The 15,842-nt window shown below is 41.0% G+C and overlaps 1 protein-coding gene across 1 annotated transcript in view; it reads right to left on the bottom strand.

The window, feature by feature from the left end:
• The window catches only part of gabrr2a (gamma-aminobutyric acid type A receptor subunit rho2a), a gene marked incomplete at both ends in the record, with an annotated part of 42,415 nt that extends 28,178 nt beyond the window's left edge, over positions 1–14,237 (bottom strand). The window contains 2 exons of the mRNA XM_080512435.1: positions 9,817–9,923; positions 14,116–14,237. Coding sequence (XP_080368561.1) covers positions 9,817–9,923; positions 14,116–14,237 — 229 coding nt within the window. The remainder of the gene's footprint in view (positions 1–9,816; positions 9,924–14,115) is intronic.
• Positions 14,238–15,842: the final 1,605 nt, after the last annotated feature.

The raw sequence follows: 15,842 nt of genomic DNA, 5'->3' as shown, positions 1-15,842 counted from the left end.
ATTTTGAGTTTGACTTTAAATGAAGTTTCAGTAACATTTTAGGAACATTTATGTTTTATAACTTGATGTGAACTTGATTAGAGCGGAGGTGATAACGTAAGAGCTGAGATGGTGCACAGTTTCACTTTAAACGGCTTCACATCCACCCATCATTCACCCTTTCATCCGTCAAAACTTCTACACGTTTGTTTTTTCCCCTCAGGTTTTGGATTTATGCAGAAAATATAGCATCAAGAGTAAAAGAAATTAAATGATGTCCAGAAAATACATTAAAAAACTTCAAAATATAATATGAAAAATCTAATTTTTCAGCAAAAATCAAATCAATGTTGCACATTGATGACAACTGGTGTCAAAACTAGATTGGAAAGAAGATGAATTTATCTCATACCAGTATTAATAGATGTAAGTCTCTCCATCAAGATGACAAGCAGAAAGAAAAAAGAACAAAACTCTGATAAGACGATCTCAGTTAGTCACTTTCACGTTTTCTTCCATATTGTTTCATAAAACCAGCCCGCAACACAAAATAAGAATATTTATGAAGATTAGTTCTTGAAAAACACTTTAAATTTAGTGTCCAACTATAATTATAATCACCCTCTCAGTCTATTAATACTGTTTGCTGTTTTAAATGTTTGAGACATGGTGAGACAGTGCATGTGACTCATTTAGGGCTTAAAGCAGAATTAACAGAGTGCAGTTTAATCCGAGTCAGTGTCACATTGTGAGGTGAAGATAGGCAGTGAACTCAAGTCAAGTGGATCTTAGGAAAAGTGTCATCCTAAAACATTCCTTATTAGAGCAGCGCTGCGCCCGAACAAACAAAACTTTAATGAGGTGTCATCAGAGAAAGACTTTTTTTTTTCTTATTTAGACATTTACCACCAAATTGAGTGTCAAAAGAAACAAAGGAGCCTGAAAAAAAAAAAAAAAAGTCTGATGCATTTTGGAGCTAAAGTACATCTTCGTTGGCTTTAATGAGGAAAACTATTTTCGGCATTTTTCTAAAAGAAGTGTTGATTTGCTACGTCATGCTTTGTGTGAGTTACTACAGTTGGTTGTATGCAGAAAATATGACAGAAAAAATGACAGGTAGAGAAAGGTATACATAAATAACCAGTGGTGTCTGGAGGCAACTGTGGACGAGAAGGAAAAATACTTCTAAAATAATGATCTTGGAGCTATGTTAAGATTCACAGTACGCTACACAGAAAGGAATAAGTTCATGCCCTCACATTCCCCTGAGCCACGCCCGAGCGACAATCACACAGAGTGAGTTTACTGAATTGAAGACCAAAACAGAAATGTAAACCTCCAAAGAAAATTTTTTTAAAAGCTCTTTTAACTGGGGCAATTTGGAAATTGAGGTCATCCAAAACATCCCGCCATGTCATCCCATCCCATCTGATTAACGCAAACATACTGAATGGGTGCACTTTGAAAAAAAAATATAGATTTTCAGAAAACACACTTTATTTACTGCACTTCCAAAAGCACCTTGCTCTAATTATTCTGGAAGTGGGCTTAAACCCGTTTAACGCCGCCGCCTCCTCCCGTTCCTCTGTCTGTTCTTTCGTCGGGACAAAGTGTCATTTGTGGGGTAACAGCTGTCTGATGGCGTAACAGATTGGTGCCTGTGCTAATCTAAGCTGTAAACAGGAGGAATCGCTGCCAGCTTAATCTGCTTGCCGCTGCTGGAGCGGGGCCTCGCATGCGGCTTGGGAAAAGCTAGGCTAGGCTAACTCAGCGTTCGGCGGAGTGGCGGGGTATTATACCGAGCGAAGCTCACCGCTCAGCTGTATTCCAGGCGCCTCAAATTAAGCTGGCATCTCCAGATGGTGGCTGGTTGTAACTGACCCATCCACCAGAAACCATAGCTGTAAACAAGAAGCCGTGCATGCATTCGGTCTTTTTTTACATGAGCTCATATGATTAATACAACATATAAACATAAAATCAATGTGTTATTTCACCTAAACTCATTGGCGCGAAGGCAGCCCAATGTCACGACAAAAAAAAAATGACCACAAAATAACCTTTAAAAAGCCAAAAAACGTCAAATATTTCACTTTGTTTTCGTGGGAGAAGTTTACATTTAATTAGATATGTTTGACAAAGCCAAAACAAGTTGTCATTTGCAAAAGGAAAGTAAACAATAATATCAACATTTCTATCAGAGCGTCCTCATGCAAAGTGCAGTCAAATAACTATCCTCCATCTGCAGTTTGCATTTTCTCATCAATCACTTTGAAGATAAATTACTTGAGCCGGTGCTTTATTCTGCAGAAAGATCTGAAATGTTTTCGGCTACAGATATTCTCTTCAGGCTCATGCTGGCAAAGTCATTTGCAACATTTAACATGAATATATTTTAAAAATATATATATTTCATCCTGATTTTCACTGTTGCATCAATTATTTCTCAGCTCAGCTCTCACGATTTTTGTCTCATGTTCGTTACTTTGACTAAAGACGGTACGATCTGCACTAAATAAACTGGAAAGAGCACTTACTTTTACTTAAAAAAAAAAAATGAAGTTCATGTTTGTGTTTTTCACAAGGTCAACAGGCTGTAATAAATCCTCCAGCGGGCCGATATTAGCCCCGGGGCTGAAGGTTAAACACACCTTTTTAACCTGATTGTAAGGTCGCAAATCAACCTTGTAGCACATATAAATCCTTCCCTACTTTAGCGAATGGATGTGAATCTAACATATCATTGACACGAGCACTCAGCACAGTGCGGCTCAAACATTCAGCCTCAGGAACATGAGAAGAACAAAAGAAAAAAGGAAAAAAAGCCCACAGCTCTGAAGGGAGCCTGGGACTCCAGCTTCTCACCAGTCTTTTAACTATGCACACATTTAAAAGTGATCTGATAATACATGAAGCAGCAGTGAGTGTGAGTCAGTGGATTACCACAGTTATCTTTGATGTAGTAAGCTGGATACAATCTTCTAATTGAATTCTGTTATCTAACTGGAGCAGCGGCTCCGATGTGTGGATATTGAGGCGCGCTAGTCAAACGACTCGTGGGGAGAGACATTCGATCACTTGTTGTTCACACTTACAACTACGTTTTATTTTGTGGCTGCCTAATGGGCTTACGTCCCTTTTTTTTTATCAGGCCTAAATGATTAAAACCTGCTGAGTGGCAGTGCTTGTTCGGTTGTGCAGAAAGTCTGATCCAGCAGGGAGGATGACTTTGTTCAAATGTAAAAACGGCAAAGAAAATACGTTGGACATCGTGATAGTAGTGAACATAGGATATTCAAGAGCAGGCATCAAGGCTTTGTAACATTTAGCTGCATATTGCATCTGCAATACAAAAATACGCTGTCAAATGTGGACTCTTTCTTTTATATACTAGGACCTCTTTGCACTGAAATAAAAGGAGACATTTGGAGGTCACCAAAAATGTGTTTGTTATTCTGCCATGTCACCAATTCCCCCCTGAAGATAAAATTGTTCTGTAAGTGAACCTCTGCACTAAAATGAGTTTGCCACCGCAGGCCTAGTCCATGCTTTTGTTTGTTTGTTTGCCCCATGACTCCACCTCTGCTCATTTGCATTCCCTCAGGATCGACTGGCGGTTCCATGCAAATTCGCTGGATTTGTACTCAAGCCACATTTTGTACTTCTGACTGCATGTATAAAGATTTTCTATCTCGCTGACCTCTCATCTAAAGTCATGAGATTGTGTCTCAACTATCTGACCAGCCTCAGATTTAGTGTCAATAGTACTTTTTCACTTTTAGTACAATTTCATCGTGACAAAAACATGAAATTTAAAAAAAACCTTCTGAATTATAACTTCCTATCAAAGAAAAATTAAACAAGCAGATTTATGGTCACTTGAAGTAAATATTTCTTAGTGATGCCCTCTGTAATGACCCTTCCTGTTAAAAGCTGGGGGGGAAAAAAGCCTGAACATGAAAATATGTAGAAGGAAAAAGACGAAAATGTTGGCCTGACAAGAATCATTTCATCCATGTAAGTGGTAAATGGACTTTACTTAGGGTACATAGCGCACTTTTGCCGCTCCAGCAGTTGCAAACGTGCTTTACATGATCAGTCACATTCACACACCAATAGTGACGGCTGCGGCGCAGAGTGCTTGCACGCCATTTGGGAGCAACTTAAAGCTCAGAGTCTTGCCCAAGGGCACTTGGAAGATGATTCCCCCTTAACCAGATAAGACACACCTGCCCACATCTGTTGATTTATATTTGTGATGACAATATTGTCATTTCTCTGTGTAAATGCCGAGAAGAATATTTCAAAATCAAAATACACCAATGGGCTAACGCGTGAAAGTTTGCGTTATGCCTTTATACTGACTTTTTTAATGTTTCACTTTACACTTTATTTCTGCTCCAGAATGGTAACATAAACCAGAATTGTTTTTAAATTGGCATCATGACTGTTGCTTATTCACATCATGTTGTTTATTTCCGTTGAATGTGTGTGTTTTGAGCTAAATATTTCATCTAACTATCCAGGCAGTGATTAAATCAGCATCAGGTTTATTACGGAAGCCGGATGTCATCAGCGGCATGTAACAGTCTTGAGAAGTTCAACTCGTAAGCTTATTAAATCTCCACAGGAATTCTGCAGGCAGCGGGGGCCATATGTTCATGTTTTGCAGCAGGATTGAAAAACACTGCATCAGAGTACTGACGTTACACACAAAACAGGCACACACATCGTGAAGAAGTGACACCTACGCATCAACAAGAAAAACCTCCGCTGCACACTTCACCTGCCGTTCGCAGTAACTTTAGATTATGTCTCTATTCAAAAAGTGTCATCTTATACAGGGGCCTGATAAAACCTGCCCGTCACAGCTCGCCGGTTTTTACTTTCCGTGCGTCGCTCTTGAGATGCAAACACATGAATGACAAACACAGGCCCGTATCTGCTTTCACCATTGCACTTGTGTGATTAAAAGCACGCCGCTGTCTAATCTGGGACAGCTGTGGCTCGGGAGGCAAAACGGTGTTGTCCTTTAATGGGCGGGTCGCGAGGTCTCATTCTCAGCTCCAGCCCGAGACAGACCTACTTTCCCCTCAATGCGACCACATTGTGCCTGTCGGAGCTGTGCGGAGGAGGAGATGTTAAAGTGATATGCGACACGAAGCCGTCCCCGCCGTTGACTTTGTGACCTCCGGTAAATCCCCTCCGCCGCTAAGCCACCGCATTTTCTGAAAAAGCACACAGTGGTTTGGGTATGCCGTTACCAGATCATGGCATGACTGGCTTTGAGTCCATACATGAAATGATCGGACTGATGGGCCCTCCATCTCTTTCGCTTCTGCGTGGATTAACAACAGGCTTAATGTGTTATTTTACCGAGGATTAAGAGCAATAATACAGCCCACACGTTAGCCACACTTACTCTCCTCTGTCCAGCGACAAGCCAGAGCGTTTGACCTTGGGCCAGAACTGTTTGAATATGTGTAAAATCGTATACTATGTGTAATGGTCTTTGAGTGCTTACAGTGCACACAGTATGCATGGTCCTCATCAGTACGTGTAATTGTGTGATCGGGGATTACTTTTGCCCTGATCTTAGTCACAAAGCGAGAAAGAGACATTTGAGCCATGGGGTTTCAAAAGATTCAACTGATGGCATTATGGAAAAATGTTAAAGCCCTTTGCATGCTTGACCTTCACTGGATAATAGAATTCACAGGGTTGGCCCTTGTGAGATGTCCGGGAACCATTGTTCAACACTAGAGACACTTGTTACGTCTTCATTTGTGGAGTAGCACTTTCCTGTGAGGGTCACTGCATTTATTCAGCAGTTTTCCTGCCACCTATTTGCGTGTTTACCTCCCTGAGACTGACAACACACAGATAATAGCAACTCCAGCAGGTCGGTATGCAATCATCCATCCATCCATCTTCTATCCCTGCTTTGTCAACTTGACACGAAAGCTATGGTCTAAAAAGGACCACATATAACACACACTAACTCTTACCTGAAAATGCTTTAATCGAACTGAAGTCTTTAATGTGTTGGGAGGAAACCAATCGACAGAGAGCTGCAACTACTGATTGTTGCTGCGAAGCGAGAGTGTTGAGATATCAGGGATACATTCATCCAACCATCTTCTACAATTTATCCAATTCAGTGGGCTGGAACTTTTCCAGATAACTCTGGACAATGTCTGGGTACCACGCCCTGCGGGCAAACAGTCCATCCCAGTGCAAACACAATCACACGCGCACAAAGTCACACTTACGATGTAACGATCACCACTTAATCAGACTGTCAGAGGAAACCAGAGCACTCACAGATGAATGACACATGCAGAGGGAGAACATGCAAACTCCACACAGAAAGGCCCGGCACTGTGTGTGGAAATCCATCCATCATTGTTGTTGCAGACCTAAATCTACACGCTCACATTACAGGTATATGTCATCGTTTCGGAGACAAAAATCCGGTGCCCATGACTAAAATCACACAATTTTTCAGTAGCGACGGGATGTTTTGAGGTCAGACTAAGGTTCAGCTTTTCTCTGCAGAAAAATAAGGTAAGGGACTGCAATGTCCCCTGAAGGTCTTAAAACACATTGTGTGTGTGTGTGTGTGTGTGTGTGTGTGTGTGTGTGTGTGTGTGTGTGTGTGTGTGTGTGTGTGTGTGTGTGTGTGTGTGTGTGTGTGTGTGTGTGTGTGTGTGTGTGTGTGTGTGTGTGAGGGGGGGGGGGGGGTGTCAGCTGCACTCTCCTGGTTTTCTGATACTATCTGAACAGACACACCTCCTCCTCATCATCTCATCAGACTGCAGTAATGAAACTCCTCTCTCTCTCTCTCTCTCTCTCTCTCTCTCTCTCTCTCTCTCTAGCTCTCTCTATCTCTCAGAGGTCCTAGAGGACCAGTGTCCTGCATGTCAACACACCTGATTGTAATGAATAGCTTGTCCTCAGACTTGTTGTTGAGCTCGATGATGAGATTTGGGTGTGTTGCTTCAGGAATGCTGAGCTGTGGCCCTCCTTGAAAGGATTGATAAGGTACCGTCTATAATGTAACGTGGTTATGATGCGAGTTTGCATTATCATTACTTGATATTAGTCAGTTTTGTTGTTTTTGTTTGTTTGGAGATATTCTTTTGTGGCCCGAAAAAAAGAAACATTTTTGAAACTGACATCAGCACATGATGCTCATGACACCATCAGGTGGTGCAAAGTGGTATTACAGGACTGAGTGGGCTGGGGTTAGTTGATACTTCACTCGAGGTCTGTATACTACAATGCACGAAAGGTTTTGAGATGACATCGCAGCGGGTCTTTACTCGCATTTTCTTGATTATTTCATTAAGTTTGAAGTCAATATTTTAAACTCCATGCCTTTCTGTAACAGGGTTACTGCAGTGGATCATTAAAAGTTTGATTTTCTATGCCCCAGTCAATACACAACAAACTGTAATTTCAAAATGTAAACAACTGCTATAGATAAGCTCTACAAGCTGATTGATTTCCTTTTTTAATCACTGTCTATGTACACTTGTTACTCATCTCTATCCAAACTTGGTCTTTTGTGACAACTCCTCAATGGTTGAATTGTACTGAAAATTTAATACGAAGCCCACAAAGACAGATTTTTCACACTGTCAGTTTTTTGGGGTGGAGGGATAAAAAAACTTTACATGCAGGATTTTCCTGGGGATGAAGAACAAAAAAAAAAAAAAAGTGTGTTCGCAGAAATCCCTGCCTGAGTGGGATTAATGTGAAGGGAGTAACATGGAGACGCTTCATGGTTTGAGAAGATTACATAAGAGGTATGAATAGTTTATAGCTGAGGTTTGCAAGAGCAGGCCTCCCACAGAGCACTTTTAGGAGAGGATGATGGACTGGATATTAAAAAATATAACATTAATTATGAATCAAGCAATCCCAAAGATTCACGTAAACGTGTCTGATTTCATTAAAGAGACGATGTATATTTAGCCTATTATATTTCAAGGAATACTTCTTGCTTTTGGCACTTTATCTTGGAGTCAGAAATGTGATAAAAGCTCTTTTGAATGTACTTGTGTTAATAGAAATATGAAGACGTGTCTGGGCTTGACTGTTCTAATTCCATAGGATTCAAATCCCATAGGGGCAGATTCACTGCGGAAAGAAAGGCTAAGGTGAGAAAATCTTTTTTACACTATTCTCAGTTAGTCATAATCGCCTTGCAAATATACAGCTATTGATGAATTAAAATGTATTTTCGGTTTTCTTTTTGCTGAGTCTCATCAGGGTTACATGAACTGATGCCATTTAATTGAGTTCTTTAGTTTAGTTTCCATGCCAAAATATGTCGATATTTATTCTTAGAATATATAGTTGATAACAGACCCAATAAATAATAGGGAGAAATAAATAGGAATGAACACGAATGATTAAAAAAAAACCCAACGAATTCTGATCAATAATCCCTGACATTTTTGACAGTTGAAAAATAAAGACGTATTGCACTTGTACTTCTTGGAAAAGGCGACATTTCGAAATGGACACAAGGTGGTCGGTGGAGATTTCTCATTTTCACCCAAGAACTAAGTGGAACGCTTCTTTAACAGCCAAGATGTGGCGTAACCATTTGTAAAAGATTCGGGTAATCATAATTGCCTTTGTTCTTTCCAACACTTGAGTGGGGGAGGACGGGACACAGGTCAGTCATTCCCTCCGCTTTTCTGATGCGTTCTTCATGCTGCGGCATTAAAGGGCCACGCCACAGACTTCACATGCTACGGTCAGGCCTGTTTTTACGAGGAGGGCTTGAGTGGGCACTCCATTCCATGCCCGCGATTACACTCGAGGCCTCACAGCATGTTTCAGTAGCGTCTCTGAGGCGGTTGAACAGTGCACTCCATTAAAAAAATAAGCATCCAGCCGAACCGCGAGGCAAACACAGCGACGGCATGGCGGGATGCGGAGTTTCACGATGAAAACACACAAGCAGCGAAGGCTTTCTCGACCATGGTGGATGCGCTGGGAGCAAAAGCTGCGTTTACGTGGTCATTTCTCATTCGTGTCAACGGATTCCTTCCACTTCAGAGATCGGATAGTCCCGTTTACGTTAACGCCAGATAAAGTTAACAGATTGATATGCATGAATATCTTCTAATAATCAATCCCGTCATGCTTTGCACACAAGAGCCAGTTTTATACAGAAGCATGTCCCCCTTCTGAAAATGCAACACCAAAGAAAATTTTGTTGTTGTTGTTGTTGTTCAGAATCTGATCAGGAAGAACTTTCCTGTGTAATGTGGAAAGTTTTCCAATCTAATTAGATGATAGTGTTTATATGACTGTATTTTAACCTGTAAATGCAAATAATCTGATTCTCTATCGCCTCTGTAACTGCAGCTCGTTAAAAATCGTTAATGTATACTCAAACGTCACTCTAGCCTTCAGTCTGTCCATAGATCAGCTCTGAAACTGTTTGGAACTATGAACACAATAATGGCTGAAGCTCCTGACAACACCAAACAGAAAGAAAAGCTTTGATAGCCGATACCAGACTGGATAATACACCAGCAGTCGAATCACAAATGCAGTTAAACAGAGGCATTTGAAAGATTATCAAGTTTTTAAAATGGTGTTAATGGTGATAAAAAAAAACAGATATTCTTTGGTTTATTAGGATGCCTTAATGTTGAACAAAAGGTGTTTTTACTCCCAGTTTTCCTCACAAAAAAAAGATGAATGACTCTAAAGCATGCTGTTGAAAAATGCAAATATCTGTAAGGCTGAAGGGAAATATATTTGTTTTGATGATACTTTGAAGAACCACTGCTGTTAACTTTTCACACTTACCTCCGAATGCCGGCCTCATGGTGAAGTCATGATCATCTACTTTGAGGAGGTGTTCGGTCTTCAACTTGCGAGACTTGGTCACATCTGGAGGCTTCTTCGCCAAGGAGCTAGAGGAAGATAAGATTTCGCAGTCAGTGTGTTTGGGATTTTAAGGGATTAAAAGTGAAGCACAAAGAGGGAATATACAAAATGGACTCTGCCGGGACACCGCTTTTCACCAGAGAAATCTGAAACGTCAATACATTAGTACCCCTTTTCCACCCCGCTGGGCCTGTGATGACCGACGACAGGGTGAGCGCAGGGTCCATCGACCATCCCACCACATCGCTGCGGAGCTGGAGCAACCGCAATGCACGTGGCCACGGACCTGAGGGTCCTCGGCTGCGACTCAACTGAAGTTAGCCCACCAGAAATACACATCTGAACACAGTGTGTGCAGACACAATAAGCCACGAGGCAAAAACAACGTGAAACAGCATGGTTCTGAAGTTTCGGGGGTGTATTTTGACATGTGATTCAGACAAGTTCCACTTACTCTGGAGTCATATAGTATACTCTAGAGTATTGAAATAAACTTGCAAATATCCAAAAAAGCCCATTTAAGATTCAGGACCAACGTCTGTGTGTCACATTTAAAGATGGACTTTATGCTTGTGTTACAGCTCCAGGGACTGAAAGGCTTATACCGCTTGCCTTTAGATGTGAATTCATACATCCAAGAGAGCGCGAGGATTTGTGTGGTCGTCTGCCCAAAGGGTGGAGTCGGACCAGGGGTCCATATTTCAACAGGATTATTGATCCTCAATAATTCAAAATGCAGAAAAGGGTGTTCATCGATTGGATTTGTCAAGAAAAACACCTTATCTGAATCCCAGCCAGCTTATGTCAAACTGGTGAACATTAGTTAAATGACACCAACAGTCACTTCTGAGACGAAGGATATACTTTCCCCCGTGAAAGAAAAAATTCCATCGGTTTATATACTTTACTTAAAAAGTGTTATTTCTCCAAAGCAGATCAAATGGTTTCGAGTCCACCGCAATTAACTCAGCATCGCAGTCCTCCGAAGAATCATCAGCGAGAATGTAAACCACACAGAGGTTAATTACTTGGAACGTGTACAGTATGTGGAAGGAAACACGTAAGATGCTCATCCATGAGTCTATGGAGGGCAATTAATTGATATGCCACCTAATATCTAGTGTATAGCATAATTACAGTATAATGTGTCAAATTGCTCGATGAATATTTCATGGAGTCAGCACTGTGCACTCAACAAAAATGTTTTCCTGGCATGTTACTGTGAAAAAGAAAATTATTGATTTGCAGAAAGTGTTTTTTTTTAATAGAGAGCTTGACATTTCACGTCCATTCCTCCTGAATTTTTTGCCTCTGAATTCCCTTCTCCTTCTGACAAACACCAGCCATAATCATAATCATTAAAAATTTCTCGTCACTGAATGTCTTTTTTTTTTGACCTATGTTGAAAAATCTGCTGCAAAATAAGAAATTTTAAAAATAAAAAAGCTGTTATCCTCCATTGTCACATCCAAACAGTCAAACATTCCTAAAAACTAAGCAACAAAACAAGCAGGCAGTTGTCACAGTGTGACCTCAGGTCAGTCCGACAGCAAATAACCACAGCGATGCGATGGTTTAAGTGGCCACTGTTACAACTCTCCGTGGATTTGTTAGTGTGGATTTACACAATGTTGTTTTAAGAATGCTGTTGGTCGTTTTCTACAAAGTAATCCAGCTGCATTGTGAAGCCAAAGCGTGTTGCTTTGGTCCGATTTTAAAATCACAGCTTGATTTTTTTTTTTTTGTTTGTGTACCCAACTGATGCATGAAAAAAAAAAAATCAACAAAAAAGAAAAAACGTTCCCCCCCCCAAAGGCGATGAAAGCAGACGAGGGCAAAAGAGTTTGTTTGTGAGTGGGAAAAATCCACATTGCCTGAAAGGCAGAAGTATGTTGTATATCCTGTGCACAACACACATTCACAGCAGCATCTGCAGCAGAGATGGGAGCATATGAGTTTAGGATAGGCAGTAAAGCAGATTGCTTTGAGCCATCGCATATTTGACTGGCCAATCTCCTCCTGTCCTCTCGCCCACAGCCTGTAATCACACATATCTGTGACATCGGTTTTTTTCTTTTTTATTTCCCCAACACTAATTTTTTTATATCTTAAACTTCCTCCAAAGAGCTCAAGTCGTCTTAAATCACAGGCTGTTTGTTTTTCCAAGACTGTGAGCCCCAAACAAGACCAGCAAGGTCAGAAATTGTATTCCACGACAGGATGACTTTCAACCTCTGGATTTCAGTCTGTTCACATTTGTGAAGGTTGTTTTTATTTATTTGTATTTTTTTAGTTCATTTCACCGTGGCAGAGATGGAGTGAAAATGTATGATACACAAAATGATAGATAGATAGATAGATAGATAGATAGATAGATAGATAGATAGAGAGATAGATAGAGAGATAGAGATAGACAGATAGAGAGATAGATAGACAGATAGAGAGATAGATAGAGAGATAGAGATAGACAGATAGAGAGATAGATAGATAGATAGATAGATAGAGAGATAGATAGAGAGATAGAGATAGATAGATAGATAGATAGATAGATAGATAGATAGATAGATAGATAGATAGATAGATAGATAGATAGATAGATAGATAGATAGATAGATAGATAGATAGATAGATAGATAGATAGAGAGATAGATAGAGAGATAGATAGAGAGATAGAGATAGACAGATAGAGAGATAGATAGACAGACAGACACGAGGCTGCCCCCAGGGGTGAAATTCAACCTTGACTCTCCACCAGTGATTTAAATCCACAAATAATAACTACATACACAAGTAGCTGATCAACAGACTGTTTAATTATATCCTAAAGTATAAACTATAAAACCTCACTAATTGCAGGCTCCTGTTGGAACAAGTTGTTGAACACATTCTTCCTCTCTGGAGTCGATATTGTACTCTTGAACAGATTCTTCCTCTCTGGAGTCGATATTGTACTCTTGATGGTAACAACTTCCACAATAACTGGAATAAATTGTTACATACTTTGTGATTTCGCCCATTTGACTGACCTGTGCTCTCGTAGAACTAATGTTGTATTGGTTAAAATGTGCTCCCACTCTAGAAGAATCCATCTGCTTTAAGGCTCTATCGAGGAGGATGGTTGGAGCCAATCCCTTCTGAGGATGGGCAAAGACGGGATGCAAACTGGTACTGCCAGTCCATCACAGGGCAAACACAGGGACACAGACATACTATACTTGACACACAAGGTCAGATTAGAGTCACCTCTTAACCCCAAATCCATGTTTTGTTTTGTCTTTTTAGACTGCGGTGAGAAAACCTACACATGCACAGGAGAACATGCAAATTCCACACAGAAAGACTCGCAAAGACTAGAACCAGCCATATTTTTACTGTGATGTGAGAGTGATAAACAGTGCACCAAATAAAAATACAAAGTACTATCCCCACAAAGTATTATGTATGTATTTAACTACGTTTTATTAGATTGTTAATATAATGCATTCCATTTAATTCACCTGGATACATCTACCTTCCAAGCACATTTCTCAGACAATGAGATACTTAAAAATGAAAATGTGCAGCGGTGATCGTCCCAGTTCAAGTAATATTGGTTAAAAATGAAGATGCGCGTGAGTGACTTTACGCAGAAACCACCTTGAAGCATGCTCTAGATTCTACTTGAGTATGACTTCATTCAAATTATTGGGGGAAATAATCAAGATTAAGTACGGATCTGTGTTATCTCTGTGTCAACCTTGTACACAAAGTTCAGACGTGATCTGCTGCTTCTTTAACCACCCAGACAGAGAACATAAAACCTCAATCACCAGCTACAAACCAAGAAGAAACAACAGGTCTACACCAGCCTCTGCGCTTTCACTGGAATTTAATCACGCCCAGATTATTATATTATATTATATTATAACATGTCTTCAGAATAAACACAAAGCGTGGATTTCTTTGTGTTTTCAGTTCCGTTGTGGCGCTATTAATTAACTGAGGTTTCCAGCTGAGGTGAAAGAAATCAACTAAGTCAGCGATGTTGTGCCATCATTTCATGTTTGAGCTGCTTTACCCTTCAGGTTCACTGTCAAAGAGTTCACACCCACATTTTTTTTTAAAATTATTATTAAACAGATCTATCTGCCCGCAAAGTTCACCACATCCCCACGTGTATTTTTAATCATGCATTCATTCATTGCAATTTTTAATTTTTTTTTTAATTTTTGCACTTACGTGCCGTGCTTTGGCGTCTCCACGGTGCCGGTCCATCTCCGCACCCGGTGGCCGTGCTTACGGCACTCCCCGGTAACGACCAGACATAGGAGTAAAATCAGAGGTTTGGTCAAATGCGGCATCCTGAAGGCGCAAATCTACAGGTGAGTCCCTCGAAAAGCCCGCACGGTCCGTTCAGCTGGCGGCGCATGGTTTCTCAGCGCGAGGTGGACGCGTCCGCAGGCATGACAGCGCGGAGTGTGCGGCGCGTTGGGGGCTGCAGGACGGGAACCGCTGGGGTGTACGCGCGCGAGTGCGTGCGTGCGCGCGCAACACTTATCCATCCATACGAGAGCGAGAGAGAGAGGGGGGGGGGGGTAAACATCTGTATCAACGCTCCAATCCCAGCGTTGCGCGCGCACACATACGCCCTTCTAACCCTTAACCTCAGACTAATTTTTACACTCTGTGACACCACTTGGAAATGGGAGTTCCTCATAAGTGTAGTGGCCTCTTCAATTTTTGGACCCCACAACTGTTGGAAAATACACACACACACACACACAGAGAGAGAGAGAAAGAGAGAGAGAGAGAGAGAGAGAGCGAGAGAGAGAGAGACGGAGGGGGATTATGCGGCCTGGAATGACACAACAAGGGAGCCAGATTATTTCCCCCTCTTGTAAATAAAAACCTCATCATATGAATCACGTTCCTCTAAAGTCTGGGCAAAGCTGAAGCACTTCAAATGCAACCAACATTCACTCCTCCGGTGTGCAGAGGCGATCCTCCAATATACAGAAGTCCTGAGATTGAGCCAGCCTGCCGGTGTCTCTCGGATTCCCAGCTCCAGCCCACAATAGGTCAGATGTGTTGATCCAGTGCAATGTATTATGGTTTTCTTTGGTCATCCCATCCCCCATGTCTTTTTGTTTTCTTTTTCTTTTTGTCAGACAGTCCAGGTCAACAAGGTTGTCCATTCCTGTTGTATCTGACGCTTTCATTTCATCCAGATGAGATTACCGCAATTCACTTTACTCTGATATCAGTACATATGATGTTAAAAAAATAAATAAATAATACAGCTCATTGAAAAGCGCACCGCGGGGCTTCTTGAAGAAATGAACCACGTCACACTCATCCCCGCCGCACTCCACTGGCTTCCTGTGAGTTTCAGAATTGATTGTAAGATTTGACTCCTTGTTTTTAAAGCCGCAAGCAGTCAGGCTTTCTCCGGGCTGCTTGGGATCCTCTGATTGCTTCCTTTTAGTGGTAACATAATCCCAAGGTTTGTCCTGTTGGAATTTAAAACTCACTATCCAACAATCTCAGGTAATTGCCTTTTGGATCTCACTTTCATTGTAGGGCTTTTGTTTAATGATGGGTTTTTACATTCCTTTTTTTACATTTTCGCCTGTGTTTTATATGATATCCGGATCCTGAAACATCTGTAATAATTACAATGCAGCCAAAGTAGGAATGTGAGACTATGATATATGTTTCCGGTGTACCACAGCTTTCTCTCTCACATCATAGATCTCCGATTCCTGCAATTTATTTTGTTTATTGGTTTATTAGTGACTCTCCATATCTGGTTGTGAGTGTGATCCTGTGTTTCCTCCATTGTCCAGGCGACGTATCCATAGTCAACCCCGAACTCGTTGGCATGAACCTCAGAGTAGAATTGTATGCCATTTTTGTTTTTATTGATATATCTTGATGTGAAAATACAGGAAGTTTAGCCATCAACT

The sequence above is a fragment of the Blennius ocellaris genome, assembly GCF_963422515.1.
Source record: "Blennius ocellaris genome assembly, chromosome: 17".
In the NCBI taxonomy this organism is placed as follows: Eukaryota; Metazoa; Chordata; class Actinopteri; order Blenniiformes; family Blenniidae; genus Blennius; species Blennius ocellaris.
The sequence above is the reverse complement of the archived record's forward strand: the minus strand, read 5'-3'. Positions and strand labels throughout refer to the sequence as shown.